This window comes from Squalius cephalus (assembly GCF_949319135.1).
Source record: "Squalius cephalus genome assembly, chromosome: 4".
NCBI classification, from domain to species: Eukaryota; Metazoa; Chordata; class Actinopteri; order Cypriniformes; family Leuciscidae; genus Squalius; species Squalius cephalus.
Genome location: NC_137125.1, coordinates 48,561,596 through 48,575,731, shown reverse-complemented (window position 1 = coordinate 48,575,731; position 14,136 = coordinate 48,561,596). Strand labels below are relative to the sequence as shown.

At 38.7% G+C, this 14,136-nt stretch overlaps 1 protein-coding gene and 1 long non-coding RNA gene across 2 annotated transcripts in view; one reads left to right on the top strand and one right to left on the bottom strand.

Annotated features, from left to right (window-relative positions):
* LOC307156903 overlaps window positions 1–11,267 on the bottom strand; it is a 62,224-nt gene extending 50,957 nt beyond the window's left edge. The window contains exons 1-2 of the long non-coding RNA XR_013820835.1: window positions 11,220–11,267; window positions 9,679–9,750 (exon numbers count right to left, since the gene is read on the bottom strand). This is a non-coding gene — a long non-coding RNA (uncharacterized lncRNA). The remainder of the gene's footprint in view (window positions 1–9,678; window positions 9,751–11,219) is intronic.
* LOC307157789 (hemagglutinin/amebocyte aggregation factor-like) lies at window positions 1,032–7,347 on the top strand. The gene is made up of 5 exons (XM_079869730.1): window positions 1,032–1,164; window positions 4,929–5,007; window positions 5,442–5,630; window positions 5,711–5,863; window positions 6,343–7,347. Exons 1-5 carry the CDS (start codon window positions 1,110–1,112, stop codon window positions 6,386–6,388), a joined length of 522 nt encoding a protein of 173 aa, XP_079725856.1. The 5' UTR covers window positions 1,032–1,109; the 3' UTR covers window positions 6,389–7,347.
* Window positions 11,268–14,136: the final 2,869 nt, after the last annotated feature.

The window sequence follows — 14,136 nt, the reverse complement described above, 5'->3', positions numbered from 1 at the left end:
CGACTCTTCGACTCTGCCATTTTTCGTATCTGCCGCTATGATAACAGGAAGTTCTAATACACTTCATTGACGTAGGCTATTTCCGGTCGAAAAATGCGAAAGTGCGTAAAAGGTCAATTACGTATGTGACCAAAAGTCCTGGGGTCTTTATAAAAGCTGTAGGTTTGTCTTAAGTTGTCTTGTTTGAGCAGGAGAACATCAGATCATTTAAGTGTATATGCTTTTGAGATGTTTGCCATTTTGATGGCGTTAGAATGGATAGAATGATCTAAGTTAAATAAAACTTTAATTTGCAGCAACTCTGTCTCTGTATTGCAGAGTCTCAAGACCGGCATGGTTAAGAATTATCAGGAGTTTTTTAATGATATTATGGCTATCTATTGAAAAATTAAAAAGAAAGGTGATGAAGTTATATTTATGTGGATCCCAGCACATGTGGGTATTATAGGAAATGAAAAGGTAGACAAAATAGCTAAGGAAGCACTGAAAAAAGAGAATATAGAAGCAGTCGTCAGTCTTTCAAGATCAGAAGGAAAGAGTATGGGGAGAAATTTCTAAAAAATGGCAACAAAGGTGGGACCAAGAATCAAAAGGAAGACATTTATACTCAATTAAAAAAAGAGTCGGCACTGTGGAAAATAAGAGAGGAAACAGGAGAGAAGAAACTATTATAACCAGATTAAGAATAGGGCATACTAAACTAAATAGCACTCTTCATATAATGGGGAAACATCTAACGGGGTTTTGTGATCAGTGTCAAATACATGAGACTGTAGAACGAACATGTGCTTATTAATTGCTCAAAATATGAATTACAGAGGAAAGATATGATAGAAGGCATGGAAAAAATAGGACTAATAGGACATGGAGTTAAGAGTATAATGGACTGCAGTGGGAGTGAGCAAGGAATGAAATATTTGATTTGTTTTCTGACCAAAACGGGACTAATGACAAGAATATGATGACTAAAGTATATGGGAAATAATTAGAACCAGAAGATGGCAGCAATGCAACACTAATGATGCAATCTGCCGTTAAAACCCAAAGAAGAAGAAGAAGAAGAAGAAGAAGAAGAAGAAGAAGAAGTTGTCTTGTAATTTGACAACACCATGAGGAGATCGGCTTTATTTCTACTGCTGACGGGTCTCTTGGCCAATGGACAAGGTGAGAAACTTTAAGAAAGACTGTTTGTTTTTATAAATCAATAGATTAGCTTGTTGTTAAGTGTTTGGTCTCAATCAAACGGTAACACTTTACAATACGGGTGCACTAATAAGCATTAATTCATGTTTAACTAATGCACAGATTGTCATGTGTTAAAGGTTGTATCAGTGATTTCAGGCCCAAAAATAAATGATCATATTCATCTGATCTTTCCTAACGATCCGCTAGCTGCTCGCCCCATAAGCATGCCGTCAAAAAAAACGCGTCTCTGTAGGCAGCCTAGGCTCTGAGATCTGCACACAAAAACCACTCAAAACCAAAATAAAGTGTTCCAACCAATCACCGACAGGGGGTGGGTGTTGTGAGGTTTTGTGCTCATGCATGGCTGCATGCGAAACCTCACAACACCCACCCCCTGTCGGTGAAAAAACAACCTTTAATGTAAGACTCATGAAGAACTAAACCATTAATTAATAATTATTACTGCATCAGTAACTAATAAAGATTTTAAATGATTAATAGATTAAGTAATATATGAATAGTTATTAATTAAATGTGTCAATGCATTAATTCCTTAATAACTTATTTTATTAACTAAAAGTGTCAATTAATGCGTTAATTCCCACAGTTGGTCAAAGCAATGTACTTCAACTTCCAGTTGTCTGCTTTAATTAATCATTAACTAATGATTTGCAAATGTATCATTATGTTATGACTTTACTTGTTGAGGCACATGATTATTAAATAATTGTTAAGTAATATGTCATTTTGGTTTTGACATCCACACTAAGCCATTGATTTCAGTTTCCAACCATGTACAACCAAGATTTCACTGAGTCCGATGAACCTTGTTGTTCATGCACAGGACTATGTCAGGTTAAGCTTGAGGTCGAGGTACACTGAGAACACGCGGTCAAGCACTGCTTTTTCATAACACTGTGTCGACTGGACAAAGACAACAGAACGTCCATTATAGTCAGTGAGACTACACTGGATGTGGCGTGACACTACACGACAAAAACCCAACAGTAAACTGATCTATTCCTGACGTACTCGAGCTCTTGTGCTAGTTCTGTTATGAAGGACAAATGGACTTGCGATGGTCTGTCATGTCCAGTGTAGACAGCTGGTCTCGTCCAGTGTAAACACAGTGTAATAGCGGTCAGGAGTTCAGATTCTGGTGTGCTGATATTTGTGTGCAGCCCAACTTACCCATCCTTTAAACACATTCTCTGACATTACATTCACTGCATGTGCAAACTGTCAAAACATAAATGGCATATTACTTAACAATTAGTTAACAGTAGTGCTGTCAAACGATTAAAATATTTAATCGCGATTAATCGCACATTTTTATTTATTCTAAATGTCTCTTGATTTCTTTTTGTCCCATTATTTTTTCTCATTTTAATGCTCTTATCAACATGGAAAAGTGGATCGGCTTGCTTTGTGCAAATGTTTTTTATTGAAAACAACATTGGCATAGTGTTCAATTTCACACTAACATTCTCACTTGGAGCAAATAATCTCTCACACAATGAAACACTGTCCATCAATAAAAGGGTGAAAGAAATACTGACGAGGTCCTGATATTGTAGCCTGACTACGTCAGACTTCCTACTTCCGCTCAATTTCATTTCGCTTCTGTAGTCAGTCTGAAATAGCAACCTATCTTTCAGTTTTCCAGCGGCCTTCGGACGGCCGGGCCAATCAACGAAAAGAGGGCGGGCTGAGAGCCGTGACGTAGATGCTGATTGTACCGTGGATGCGTAGATTTACTTCACATAATCTGCAAAAGTCGTTCACAGCCATGTTTACTCCGGTATTTCGCTCGATGGTTTTGTTTTCGCATCATACATGTGTTTACAGTGGAAGTTAGATGCGGCTGAGCATGCGCATAACACACGCCATAACCAAACGTCATGTGATTGGCTTACGGGTAACCAATGATTTTAAACTTCATACAAGCGCCCCCCCCCCCCCCCGCGAGAAAGAAAACACTTTTCAATTGTGCCATGCCAGACTCTGTCTACAAAGCAAAGCGAAGTAGCAGAGTTTGGTATTACCAGGCTACTGATATTGACGAGGGGGCGGAGAATTCGCATCAGCTGTGTGTGTGCTTGGCCATCAAGTGGTATTTCAGACTGGACGTGCTGCGATGATAGCTCAGTTCACAACGACAAAACACAGAGATCACTTTGGTCTTGTCAATTGAACCATTTGGCCACTTTTTTAAAAGTAAACTTTCCATTCAGAATCTTATTGGCATCCATTTTGGCGTCTCGCGCTCATTCATCCACTCAAAACGTAACGTTAAAGGGGGTCGCACACTGGACGAGAAGCGAAGCGCAGCGCCTCGTATTTAAAATTCGAACACATTATTCTCTATGAGTGTACACACACCGGCGGCACCATTCTCCATTTTTATTGCTGGCCATAAACTGAGAAAGTGCGTGTCCGATGTGCGATACAAGTTGTCCTAGACGCGGCTGCTCGTCCACTCTTTGGCCGGCTCGCAAGCCCAAGTGTGCGGCGTGCCTGTTGTTTTGTTTCCGGTCTAGCTAGATCTGGTGGTGTTGTAGTTTTACCAGAGCCCGTCTACGGGGAGCCTATGCACTCACTGGGGGCGATCGAGTCTATGGAGCTAGATGGCTAAATTTGTCTCTTTCACCCGATTGCCGTTGAGAAATCTCAGATTTGATTGTAGGTTTTGCAAGTTCAACATGGGTTATAGGTCGAAAGTTGAATGAACAAGTACTTATGTCCTTTCGATTTTTTACAGGTTGAGTTGTTGTGACTCATAACACGCTAGCATTCTGCTAATGAACGCTGATTGGTCAGTGAAGGACTGATTACGACCAGAGATACCGCTTGATGGCATCGTGGCATCCGAAGCGGGACCAGAAACAAACAAAACAAAAACTCTTCTAGCACGTGTATTTACCTGTGGCAGCTGTGTTGTCGATGCCTCGAGAGAAAAGAAAGTGCAGAGCGCGAAAGCACCAAAGTGACTGAAGGATTGCCGTAAAGCAGTATCTCTGGTCGTACGACGTGTATGACGTCATTGACACTTTAAAAGACTTTTTAAAGCAAATAAGTGACTCTAAAAAATCTAACACCCAGCAATGTGTAATTTCTTTGCATCTCCTTTCGAATACAACATTCAAATTACTTGACAAAAAATTACATCCTGAGAAAAGTGGATTCTGGGGGTGAAACTCCATAGACTCCCATTCATTCTGCACTCGCCTGCGCGCCCCCGCATGGACAGAGACATGTTACTGCAGCCAGTCCAGAAACCGGAAGTAACAAGAGAGTGCCAAGACATTCTCTGGTTTTACTAACATTACTAGTTGTTGCAAAAGCATGTGAAAAAAAAAAAAAAAACGACAAAGTTTGCTAGGCGTTAATCTCGCGCTAAAAAAATTGACGCCGTTAAAATGGTTTAATAACGCATTTAACTGACAGCCCTAGTTAATAGTAATATGCCTCAACAAGTAAAGTCATAACATAATGATACATTTGCAAATCATTAGTTAATGATTAATTAAAGCAGACAACTGGAAGTTGAAGTACATTGCTTTGACCAACTAATTAACGCATTAATTTACACTTTTAGTTAATAAATAAGTTATTAAGGAATTAATACATTAAGTTCTTCATGAATCATACATTAACACATGATTATCTGTGCATTAGTTAAGCATGAATTAATGCAGATTAGTGCAACCGTATTGTAAAGTGTTACCAATCAATCTCTACAGAGTTACCCTGGGAAAACAGCTATGATCAGCCTCTAAATTTTCAGTGCCCTCCAGGAAAGTCGATATCCTACATCAAGAGGTGAGTAGAAAGCAGACTGTACTTCGGAATAGGTATAGATCTGTGTCAAAAAATTACTAAATTAAAACTCAAAATATCATGGGCCACTGTGGTCCAAAAAAATACAGATTCATGAATATAGTTGTGCCCAAACGCAATGTGGATGTACATGTGGATGTTATTTCATGGATGTTATTGGCCATACATATATAATTTATAATTTATTTAGCTTGTAACCCCAGAAAAAGTGGGCAAAACATTAAACTCTAAGGATTAAAAGTATCATATTTGGTTTGGAAAGGAATAAGAGTAAATATTTCATTTTAATAGTAACATTGTCATAATGAAATACAATACTTTAGTACTTATTTATAATCAGAACAATCAAGTTATAATTAATTTGTCCCTCACTGTTTCCGTTTCTGTTCCATCACTGTTTTCTAATGAAATCGAAGCCAACATCATAATTACCACGAGGACAGGTTGTGGGAGTTTGGCTGTAAAGACACCTTTAACTCTACTTCAGACTGTTTCTTGTCACCTTACGCCAATGATTTTGACCAAGTGCTAAACTTTGAGTGTCCACCAAACCACATCATAACAGGAATGAGCAGCTACCACAACAACTATCACGAGGACAGACGGTGAGCTCTGATTTTGGACTGGTTTTGACTTTTTGCACCAGTTCTCCTGAGCTGACGTCATTACCATTTTTTCCACACAGATGGCAGTTTCACTGCTGTAGAAGTAACGGCCACTGTACTGCTGACTGCCTGTGGACTACTTATGTGAACTGTTTTGATGAGGCCTTTCACTGGAACGTGCCAAACCAAAACTACCTGGTGGGTGCTCAAAGCTACCACGAAAATAAACACGAGTAAGTACAGCTCCTCAAAATAATACAACATGAATATTGTTAATGTTAAGTAAGGAGCAATAGTGATTATCAATAAATAAACCTCAACAGGAAGCACCTGAAAGAGTTTATTTTACACTAATGACCTGCTAGCTGAGCATTATGAGGCTGCTTATCAAATAAATACAAGGGCATGGTCAATTGAAATGACTGTGGTCATTATATAGTGCAGAATGCAATGATTGACCAATCAGAATTAAGGATTTTAGACAGCTGCACAATGAAGATGAATAGTTTCAAAATTCAAGAAGCAGATTTATAATATTTTCAGAGAGAATAAAACCTTCTCTTTTTTCCTCTCTTAAATATTCGGTTAATTTGAATATTGATAAAGGTTTTAAGTAGACGGTTTAAGTAGACGGTGTAAAGGGTGATGGAAATATGATGTGTGAAACTGCATATTCCAATACTTAAAGGAATTTTTCTGAATGTTTTTTCAGAGACCGGCGCTGGAAGTACAAGTATTGTGTCAAAGTGCAATGCTGAGACTCTCACAAATCCCTCCAAATGCAAATACACTTAATAATAATAATAATAATAAATTGAATTTTTATAGCGCTTTTCTCTAACTCAAAGTCGCTTTACAGGGCAGAGAGAGAAAAAAAAAAAAAAAAAAAAATTTGGGGGGGCTATGGATAGGCAGAGGTGAAGAGATGGGTCTTGAGGCGGGACTGAAAGATGGTAAGGGACTCAGAGGTGCGGATCTCAAGGGGAAGGGAGTTCCAGAGCCTTGGAGCTGCCCTCGAGAAAGCTCTGTCCCCAAAACTGCAGAGTTTTGACTTGGGGATGGATAGGAGACTGGCTGAGGTGGATCTGAGGGACCGTGAGGGTTGGTAGGGGGAGAGGAGGTCAGTGAGGTATGATGGGGCCATGTGGTGGATGGCTTTGTAGGTAAGAACCAGAATTTTGTATTTGATCCGGTGGGAAATGGGAAGCCAGTGCAGTTGTTTTAAAACTGGCGTGATGTGGTGCCAGGATTTGGAGCGGGTGATGAGTCGGGCGGCTGCGTTTTGGACCAGTTGTAGTCTTTTTATGTAAGTTGAGCTTATACCAAGGAGTAGTGAGTTGCAGTAGTCCAGTCGTGAGGAGATGAAGGCGTGAATGAGTCTTTCAGCAGCAGGGGGTGTGAGTGAGGGTCTGATTTTAGCAACATTGCGGAGGTGAAAGAAGGATGTTTTATTTACCTGGCGGATGTGGGGCTCAAGGGAGAGGGTTGAATCAAAAATCACGCCAAGGTTGCGTGCCTGGGGAGTTGGGGAGACAATGGTGCCGTCGATGGTGAGAGTGGGGTTATTGGTTTTGCCGAGTGTGGATTTGGAGCCAATGATGAGGAATTCTGTTTTATTGCTGTTGAGTCTTCACTTAAATCTGAAATAAACACAAGATGAAAAGATAATGTCATTATTGACCAACAAATTTAAGAATAAAAATTATTATAAGACTGCAAATATGCAAGTGTCATTTTTTACAATTATCAATAAAATTGTGCTCCAGATGTTCTGAATAAATCCAATTCATAAAATGATTATTGTTTGAACAGTACTAATGTATACAGCATGATTACTTTTTTCTGAAAAGGACTGTGGGTATATATATATATATATATATATATATATATATATATATAAATGATATCATCATAATAATATTGAAAGTGAAAATGTGAATAGAAGTATGAGTTAAACATGCCCTCCGAGTTTCGTTCGGATCAGCCTCCGTTAGGGTTGCAAAGGGGCAGAAAATTTCCGGTAAATTTCCGGAAAGTTTCCGGTAAATTTACATGGGAAGTTAAGCTGGGGAATTTTGGAAATATTCATTACCACGGCAACCGCTTGCGCGTCCTCTCTGAAAGTAACTGTACACATAAGAGACGGATAGATACATTATTTAAGGTTATTTCTATTCGTTAGAATATTGATATATGAACTTGTTGTCAAGTAAGCCCCGTTTGCATGTGCGTCTCTCTAAACTTTCAGTGTGCTGCACTGCTCTAGTTGACTTCTGCGCCTTCCCCCCCGAAAATATCACGTTCATTTTGAAAACGTAATTCCTTTTGTGGATCCTCTTGGTCTTTCTTCATGTTTCTTTGACAAATATCAGTGTCTCAGTCTCACGCACGCTGCACGCGAGTTAACCACGCCTACTTATTTACATGTTGCGGTATACACAGAATTAAAAAATCTGTTACGCTGGACATTTTCTTCCGCGGTAACGATATATACCGTCATACCGCCCAGCCCTACTTATGTGGTAAATAAAGTTATGCTAGCTTATTTAGCATCTAACCTATCAGCTTGCTATCTACTAGATGAATACATTTGTATGTGATATTTGCAATTTAAACATTTAATCAATATATTTCCCCATAATATCATCAAAACTTACTTCACTTTGTTTAATCCACAGGCTCAAATGTGTGCCTTCAATAGTCTTGTGCTTTGGGCTTCTGTACATGTGATGGAGGCATGCACAGTGCCAGTAAGGGGTGTGGTCTCAATAGCCATCCAGTAAGCAGTGTGCTATGTGCGTGTGATTGAGGAATGGCATGGATATTCAAGTGTATTTGAATGGCATCTGTTTGTTTTAGTCAAGATTATGCTAAAATATACTTTCCTCAACTATATTTAAGTTCCCTATGAAGAGCCAACCTTCAACTTTGAAAATTCCCAGTTTATTCCCGTTTATTCCCATAAATTCCTGTTAATTCCCTTAAATTCCCATTAATTCCCATGGAAAGTTTCCATCTTTGAAAATTCCCAGAATTTTGCAACCCTAGCCTCCGTTAATCTTGTCTAATATAGGTGCTCAAACTTCATTGGCCAATGGCGGCCATGTTTTTAGATGCACCAATGTCCTCAAATACAATCATGGCACCTTAAACAAAGATTAAACCTTAAACGCCAATTTTCAAGTCAATCGGACTAATGGTTGGGTGGTTATAGCCATTTTCATGTTTTTCATGTTATAGTGCCACAAAGAATCTAATCGCCACATTTTTTGCCTGTACACAGGTGTTTCGAGTTTGGTGAAAATATATAATTTCTTTCACAAGTTATAGCATTTTAGTAAAAGTGGCTCCGCCCAGTTCAATCGTTTTGAGACCGTGAATCGAGATTTTGACTTTTTTTTATAATTACTGACAATCACAAAAGTATGTTTTTCAAAAAATCCAAAATACTCGCCTGAGCGACGATCAAAACCGGGGACATGCATTTTTGTCTGTCTTGAGCCAAGGATTCCAACGATATAAGACACTTGAGCCTAATTACATTTTTTTTACAATTACAATAGGGTTTCAGCACTACGCGCTTGAACCCCTAATAAAAGAGAGGAGATTTGACATGGTGCAGGAGTCACACTTTACAAAACAATGACTAAACTACTAAAACATCATTCTGCAATCATTTTATCATCTGTGTTGTTGCATTTCGCTTGCCCTCCTTGTTGATACAGACTCAATATTCTCTCTAAGTTCAACTGACCCCTGAAATAAATGCAAGATGAAAACAAAAACTGCGGCTGATCTCTGAAACAGTACGAGGATTGTGGACTTTTCTTTGAGATTAGTATGCGGCGGTACAAAACATGACAAGTGCTGTCGTTATGACTGTATTTACACATCAAAAGTCGCATTCCAAAAGAAATCAATACCACCACCAGACACATCTAGGGAAGTATAATGTTCTTAAAATACAAACAAAAGGGAAAAAACCCTCTTTTTCTTGCATAGGGCATCGACTCAGAACCGAGTTCACAGTAAAGAATCAAAAATGTACCTGATGAGTGATGCTCAATCCTGATGAAACAGTTTTGCCCCTGGATCCAGAGAATTCAGCACTGACGGGAGACTATGAGGAACATTAGGAGACACTGTGAGGAACATTAATTGCTTTTTGATCTGAAGAAAAGTTTCAATAAGAAATGAACACAAAAAGAAAAAATAGTTGTCAAGTGTTTTAAATTGGTCTTTTCATAAAAAAACTAAACAAAAAACAAGTTAGAGTGAGCATGATTTTTCAAAGCTAAACATAGCTAAATAACAAGTCAAGAAAGAACCATATCAACAGTCTGCATTTTTCAATAAGTGTGTAGTGGTACATCCATAGAATCAGAAATGCAGTCATGATTACAGCAATTTAAATATGGCAAAAGGAACACTAAACAAAAAAACAAAACAAAAAAACATACACCTGACACATCTGGGGAGTATTACGTTATTAAAAAGTTTTTTTTCTTCTTTTTTCATATTTTATCTTGCATAGGGAAAGTCTGAGTCATAGAGTCAGAACTGCCATTATGGTCCCTCATATTAAAAAAAGAAAGAAAAAATGTTTCCATTGGAGTGCAGTACAAGTGTTTACATAGAGTGCGTTTTAATCGGTGTAGCCTACATGAATTCGGGCATGCACTGTTAAGGACAGTAAGGACCCTGGATCACATTTGGACACTGATGACTGATGATTTGCAGCGACATGACATTCTCATTGTACAACATCACTTCTGGTATTTATGAACAACGGCAGAACTGATATCTCTAATTATATATTTTTAATGTTATTTAAAGTAGCCTACATTATGATAAATACTTTGCTGGTTGGTTACATATACGAGCAACATTTCAGCCCTAATAAATAAATTATAAATGTAAGTTCGATTAGGCTATATTTATTACCTGCTAGGGATATATATATATATATATATATATATATATAAATATACATGAATAAACACACATGAATAAAATACCTTATGTAGCCACGCCCCTTTTCGGTGCTGCGCTAGTTGTGTTCTGTCGTCCGTCCAGTTTGTTTCCCCAACAGCATAAGGGTAAGATTTTACGGATTTATGAATGAACCGCTCGTTTTAAAACCTTCCCGGTCTACTGACAATTGTTATGACAGACACCCATTTCAAAAATCACAGTGCTCATGATATACTTTAACTCTTCAATAAGTAAATCCACTTCACCAAAGACGTCACTTCCTTACATCAACAAATAGCCGTTGAAATGGTCGATTAATATTCGACAGCATAGAAATGTATCGACAGCATAGAAATATACAGAGCTAGTGCTGTTGCTCACGTTATTTATGTTTCTCGCTTCAGAACTTCCATTAAGAGAACGCATCGATGCTCCCTGGTTTTCACTTTCACGGTGCATTGTGGGACTATTTAGTTTTAGGGAGCGAACGTTTCAGTGCCCTGAGATTCAAGATTCAAGAGGCTTCATTTCTCCATCCCTATGACCTAGTTTAATCTATTCAGTTCAAATAAAGTGTTGAAATCGCTTTAAAACAAATGTTGTCTAAACTCTTACCCAGCTTTGAACCCGTTACGCTTATTTAGTGAATCCTCTAAAGCTAGTGGCAGTCAAAGGTGTGCAGGTGAGCGCGAGTGACGTCACGATAATAAACGCATCAACCACATCACGTGATGTGTATCTGCTGGGAGACGAAGCAGGTAGACGCATCACATGATGTACTGGATGTGTTTAATTTGCAGCATGTACAGTAATTTGTACTTTTAAGGCAAACCCATTGTAATAACGTGTAGCCTATAGTAATAATATTAATAATAAATTGTTGCTAGAGAGAGAAATATTCAGTCCTTAGAGATTTTAATTAACAAAAGTAAATATTTAATTAACAAAAGAATTTTAACAAAATAGCAAAAAATAAATGTTTTTCACAAATCTTGTACTAATTAGCAGGCTATAACTTCATAACTGCATATACATAAAAAAAACATCAGCGACATTACATACATGTGCTCATGCACATGTTTTATAAGTTACACTAGCTAATACTTTCAATAAAAAAACTGACAAAATGTAAAATAAACGTTTTAAATTTATATTTTTGAAATTTCAAAGAATTTCTCAATTTATTAATTAATAAAAAGGGGGGTGAATGTAGTAACAACATTTAAACACTGATTCAAACTTAGAATTTTTGGCACAATCACTGATTAATGAGAAGTTACTGATCAGATAGTTTTATAAGCTCAAAACTGACCCAGAAATACTAAAGGTGTAGGCCTATATGTTTATATATATATTTTTATGATAATTGATTATAAAATGATCATTTTTATCAAGCCCATATATTTAAGTTCAGTAATTTCACTTAAATGACAATTAATAGGTAATTTTCATTGTCATTTAAGTGAAATTACTGAACTTAAATATACAAGCTTGATAAAAATGATCATTAACATTTGTTAATGATCACCTAACATTTGTTCAACTAACATTTGTTGTTATATATATATATATATATATATATATATATATATATATATATATATATATATATATATGTGTGTGTGTGTGTGTGTATATGTATATATTTATGTATATATATATATATATATGTGTGTATATATACGTATACACATATACAGTGAGGAAAATAAGTATTTGAACACCCTGCTATTTTGCAAGTTCTCCCACTTGGAAATCATGGAGGGGTCTGAAATTGTCATCGTAGGTGCATGTCCACTCCACTGTGAGAGACATAATCTAAAATAAAAAATCCAGAAATCACAATATATGATTTTTTAACTATTTATTTGTATGATACAGCTGCAAATAAGTATTTGAACACCTGTCTATCAGCTAGAATTCTGACCTTCAAAGACCTGTTAGTCTGCCTTTAAAATGTCCACCTCCACTCCATTTATTATCCTAAATTAGATGCACCTGTTTGAGGTCGTTAGCTGCATAAAGACACCTGTCCACCCAATACAACATATATATACACTGCTCAAAAAAATTAAAGGAACACTTTGAAAACGCATCAGATCTCAATGGGGAAAAATATCATGCTGGATATCTATACTAATATGGACTGGGTAATGTGTTATGAACGAAAGGATGCCACATCGTTTGATGGAAATGAAAATGATCAACCTACAGAGGATTGAATTCAAAGACACCCCGGAAATCTAAGTGAAAAAATGATGCAGCAGGCTTGTCAATTTTGCTGAAATTTCATTGCAGCAACTCAAAATGGTACTCAGTAGTTTGTATGGCCCCCACGTGCTTGTATGCATGCCTGACAACGTCGGGGCATGCTCCTAATGAGACGACGGATGGTGTCCTGGGGTATTTCCTCCCAGATCTGGACCAGCGCATCACTGAGCTCCTGGACAGTCTGAGGTGCAACCAGGTGATGTCAGATGGACCGAAACACAATGTCCCAGAGGTGTTCTATTGGATGTAGGTCAGGTGAGCGTCGTGGCCCTTCAATGGTATCATTCCTTCATCCTCCAGGAACTGCCTGCATGCTCTCGCCACATGAGGCCGGGCATTGTTGTGCACCAGGAGGAACCAAGGACCCACTGCACCAGCATAGGGTCTGACAATGGATCCAAGGATTTCATCCCGATACCTAATGGCAGTCAGGGTGCCATTGTCTAGCCTGCAGAGGTCTGTGCGTCCCTCCATGGATATGCCTCCCCAGACCATCACTGACCCACCACCAAACCAGTCATGCTGAACGATGTTACAGGCAGCATAACATTCTCCACGGCTTCTCCAGACCCTTTCCTGTCTGTCACGTGCTCAGGGTGAACCTGCTCTCATTTGTGAAAAACACAGGGCACCAGTGGCGGACCTGCCAATTCTGGTGTTCAACGGGAAATGCCAATCGAGCTCCCTGGTGCTGGGCAGTGAGCACAGGGCCCACTAGAGGACGTCGGGCCCTCAGGCCACCCTCATGAAGTCTGTTTCTGATTGTTTGGTCAGAGACATTCACACCAGTGGCCTGCTGGAGGTCATTTTGTAGGGCTCTGGCAGTGCTCATCATGTTCCTCCTCGCACAAAGGAGCAGATAACGGTCCTGCTGATGGGTTAAGGACCATCTACGGCCCTGTCCAGCTCTCCTAGAGTAGCTGTCTGTCTTCCTGGAATCTCCTCCATGCTCTTGAGACTGTGTTGGGAGACACAGCAAACCTTCTGGCAATGGCACGTATTGATGAGCCATCCTGAAGGAGCTGGACTGCCTGCGCAACCTCTGTAGGGTCCAGGTATCGCCTCATGCTACCAGTAGTGACACCGACCCTAGCCAAATGCAAAACTGGTGAAAAACAGTCCAAAAAGATGAGTAGGGAAAAAATGTCAGTGGCCTCCACCTGTAAAACCATTCCTGTTTTGGGGGTTGTCTCACTGTTGCCCATCTAGTGCACCTGCTGTTAATGTCATTAACACTAAAGCAGCTGAAACTGATTACCAA